The 4,355-nt window shown below is 51.9% G+C and overlaps 1 protein-coding gene across 3 annotated transcripts in view; it reads right to left on the bottom strand.

The window, feature by feature from the left end:
• LOC122563335 (DENN domain-containing protein 2D-like) overlaps window positions 1-4,355 on the bottom strand; it is an 86,798-nt gene that overhangs the window by 9,177 nt on the left and 73,266 nt on the right. For all 3 annotated transcript variants that reach the window (XM_043717078.1, XM_043717079.1, XM_043717077.1), the window contains one exon: window positions 2,829-3,006. In XM_043717078.1, the coding sequence (XP_043573013.1) occupies window positions 2,829-3,006 (178 nt within the window). The remainder of the gene's footprint in view (window positions 1-2,828; window positions 3,007-4,355) is intronic.

The raw sequence follows: 4,355 nt of genomic DNA, 5'->3' as shown, positions 1-4,355 counted from the left end.
AATCAGTCCTTGCCTTTCCAAATACATCTACATCCTGTCCCTCAGGATTCCCTCCAACAACTTGCCCACCACCGAGGTCAGGCTCACTGGTCTATAATTCCCTGGCTTGTCTTTACCGCCCTCCTTAAACACAGTGGCACCACGTTTGCCAACCTCCAGTCTCCCTGCACTTCACATGTGACTATTGATGATACAAATATCTCAGCAAGAGGCCCAGCAATCACTTCACCAGCTTCCCACAGAGTTCTCGGGTACACCTGATCAGGTCCTGGGGATTTATCCACCTTTAACCGTTTCAAGACATCCAGCACTTCCTCCTCTGTAATCTGGACATTTTGCAAGGTGTCACCATCTATTTCCCTACAGTCTATATCTTCCATATCCATTTCCACAGTCGCTCTCAGGGGGCTCCCCATTTTCAATAATGGCCCCCATGATCAGGGTCTGAGTGTCCCACACCTTCCACTCAGCCCAGACAGAGCTGCATTGTCTTGAGAGCCCCCGATTAGCCTGTTGCTGAGTTAATATCAGCCGTGCAATGGTGAGGAATTCAGGGAGGGAAGGACACTCCCAGCACTTCCCACTCTCCACTCCATCCTGGCGGGGGCTGGAGGCTGGGAAGGTGGCTCAGTGTCCCCTCAGAGCTGGTTGAGTGTGCTCCCCATTACAAACCATATCACATAAGGGGCATAAACTGTCCCCCTACCTTTCACCATGGGGTAATGGCAGTGGGGAGATCTGGGCTAGACATACACAGATCACTGAAAGGAGCAATACAGTTTAATAAGATCAGAAAGGTGTAGGGAACCCTGGTCTTTATACTCACAAGGACACTATAAAGGAAAATACACTCTGACCAACATTCCTCATAAACACTGGTTAGGAGTTCACAGGAATATTGTGTCCAATTCTGAGCATCAGTACGCTGAAGGAAGGATGCAAAGAGTTTAAACAGAGAGAGAGAGAGAACGAGAGGGAGGAGGAGAGAGAACGAGAGGGAGGAGGAGAGAGAACGAGAGGGAGGAGGAGAGAGAACGAGAGGGAGGAGGAGAGAGAACGAGAGGGAGGAGGAGAGAGAACGAGAGGGAGGAGGAGAGAGAACGAGAGGGAGGAGGAGAGAGAACGAGAGGGAGGAGGAGAGAGAACGAGAGGGAGGAGGAGAGAGAACGAGAGGGAGGAGGAGAGAGAACGAGAGGGAGGAGGAGAGAGAACGAGAGGGAGGAGGAGAGAGAACGAGAGGGAGGAGGAGAGAGAACGAGAGGGAGGAGGAGAGAGAACGAGAGGGAGGAGGAGAGAGAACGAGAGGGAGGAGGAGAGAGAACGAGAGGGAGGAGGAGAGAGAACGAGAGGGAGGAGGAGAGAGAACGAGAGGGAGGAGGAGAGAGAACGAGAGGGAGGAGGAGAGAGAACGAGAGGGAGGAGGAGAGAGAACGAGAGGGAGGAGGAGAGAGAACGAGAGGGGGGAGGAGAGAGAACGAGAGGGAGGAGGAGAGAGAACGAGAGGGGGGAGGAGAGAGAACGAGAGGGAGGAGGAGAGAGAACGAGAGGGGGGAGGAGAGAGAACGAGAGGGAGGAGGAGAGAGAACGAGAGGGGGGAGGAGAGAGAACGAGAGGGAGGAGGAGAGAGAACGAGAGGGGGGAGGAGAGAGAACGAGAGGGAGGAGGAGAGAGAACGAGAGGGGGGAGGAGAGAGAACGAGAGGGAGGAGGAGAGAGAACGAGAGGGGGGAGGAGAGAGAACGAGAGGGAGGAGGAGAGAGAACGAGAGGGGGGAGGAGAGAGAACGAGAGGGAGGAGGAGAGAGAACGAGAGGGGGGAGGAGAGAGAACGAGAGGGAGGAGGAGAGAGAACGAGAGGGGGGAGGAGAGAGAACGAGAGGGAGGAGGAGAGAGAACGAGAGGGGGGAGGAGAGAGAACGAGAGGGAGGAGGAGAGAGAACGAGAGGGGGGAGGAGAGAGAACGAGAGGGAGGAGGAGAGAGAACGAGAGGGGGGAGGAGAGAGAACGAGAGGGAGGAGGAGAGAGAACGAGAGGGGGGAGGAGAGAGAACGAGAGGGAGGAGGAGAGAGAACGAGAGGGGGGAGGAGAGAGAACGAGAGGGAGGAGGAGAGAGAACGAGAGGGGGGAGGAGAGAGAACGAGAGGGAGGAGGAGAGAGAACGAGAGGGGGGAGGAGAGAGAACGAGAGGGAGGAGGAGAGAGAAAGGGAGAGAACAAGAGACTGAATGAGAGAGAGAGAGAGAAACAGAACGAAAGAGAGAGAGAGAGAAGAGCGTGCGAGTGGAAATAACTGGCGAACAGTTCCTCAGATAAGGAACTCCTGGTGTGTGGCTCAGCTTGGAAAACTGGACCTGCTGACCCTTGAGAAGAGAAGGTCGCAGAGTTTGATCGTGATGTTCAGAGAAACAGAACGAAAGAGAGAGAGAGAGAAGAGCGTGCGAGTGGAAATAACTGGCGAACAGTTCCTCAGATAAGGAAGTCCTGGTGTGTGGCTCAACTTGGAAAACTGGACCTGCTGACCCTTGAGAAGAGAAGGTCACAGAGTTTGATCGTGATGTTCAGAATCATGAGGAACCTGGACAGAACAGATGGCAAAAACCTGTTCTCATTGGCAGAAGGATCTGAGAGTGCGAGAGGCAGATTCAGTCAAGGTGTTCAAAACAGAATTAGATACTTACTGAGAAAGGGGGACAGCAGGGCATGGAGAGGAGAGTACTGGGGCTGGGAAAGTTTACCCAGGGGCAGAGCTGAATACCTTTTGGGGTTTTTTATAGAGATATTATTTTCTACCTTTGGGAGAGGCAGAGTGGGGACCCATAGCTTGCTCTTACCTCTTCAATGGGCAGTTCGTTCAGCTCTTCCCGAAACTGTCTCGGTATTCCCACGACGAAGGGGGTTGGAGAGCACACTATGTCGAGCATGACCTTGGGCAGCACTGGGATGTAGGTGTGCTGCCAAGTGAATGGGTACACAAGGGCTGCTACAGCATGGATACACTGAGACAGGATGCTGGAAGGGAAGGAGGTAGCAATATCCCACCGTTAGAGTCATCAAAACAAACTCTAAACCAACTGGAAGACAGCTCTCCACAGGCGGATGATAAAACAGATTGAGTGGACTGTTTGTGAAAGCAAACTTTTAAACTCACTACAGCAACAGAAAGCAGCTTTAAACAGATCAACACACAAGAAACAGGTCACAAAAGGGACCAGTGCAGGTACAGTATTGAGGGAGATTCAGAGTAAAGCTCCCTCTACACTGTCCCCATAAACACTCCCAGGACACAGACAGCATGGGGTTAGAGACAGAGTAAAGCTCCCTCTACACTGTCCCCATAAACACTCCCAGGACACGGACAGCATGGGGTTAGAGACAGAGTAAAGCTCCCTCTACAGTGTCCCCATAAACACTCCCAGGACAGGGACAGCACGGGGGTAGATACAGAGTAAAGCTCCCTTTACTCTTTTAAGTGAAAGCTTGGATAAAGCTGTCTGTATGAAGCACACCGAGGACCCAGGCAGCACGGTGTCTGATACAGAATAAAGCTGCCTCTACTCGTTTAAACCGAAAGTAAAGCCCACTCAATACTGTCCCCATCAAACACTCTGAGGGGATGTACAGTATGGCATTAGATTCCGATTAAATCTCCCTCTAAACTTTATACTGAAAGGAAAGTTCCCTTGACACTGTCCCCATCAAACATTCTCAGGACAGGGACAGCACAGGGCTCGATACAGAGTCAAACTCTCTCTAGATTGTACCCACCGAACACTCAGAGGACAGCTACAGCTCAGAGTTAGATACAGAGTAAAACTGTCCCCATCAAATACTCCTAGGACAGGGCCAGCACTGGGCTAGATACTGAGTAAGGATTCCTCTATTCTTTTAAACAGAGTAAACCTGCCTCAATACTGTCCCCATCAAACACTCTCAGGGCATGGACAACACAGGGCGAGATACAGAGTAAAACTCTCTCTCGACTCTTTCAAACTGAAAGGAAAGTTCTCTCCACACTGTCCCGAAACAAACCCATACGAGGCGCTGCATGAGGTTAGATACAGAGTAAAGCTTCCTCCACACAACGTGTCAGAGTAGAGGTGTTCATGTTGATGCTTGATAGTGTTCAGCAGCATTCTGGCATCTGATTGCTGAGGGCAATCTGTGTCCATTTGGCTCTGCTGCAAACTGGACAGGATATCGCAGGGGCCGTGAGTTTGGGATGTGCTGTTTCTATTCACTGTGCCTTTGAAGAAGGCCGCACCATGATTTACTTGAAGGCAGTTCCAGCGACTGAGAGCCAACCTGTTCCAGGGCTGGGAGGGTGAGGCTCAGAGCTTGGGGGGGGGGGGGATAGCACA

Source organism: Chiloscyllium plagiosum, chromosome 26 (genome assembly GCF_004010195.1).
Source record: "Chiloscyllium plagiosum isolate BGI_BamShark_2017 chromosome 26, ASM401019v2, whole genome shotgun sequence".
Taxonomy (NCBI): domain Eukaryota; kingdom Metazoa; phylum Chordata; class Chondrichthyes; order Orectolobiformes; family Hemiscylliidae; genus Chiloscyllium; species Chiloscyllium plagiosum.
This window is presented reverse-complemented; position numbering and strand designations above follow the sequence as displayed.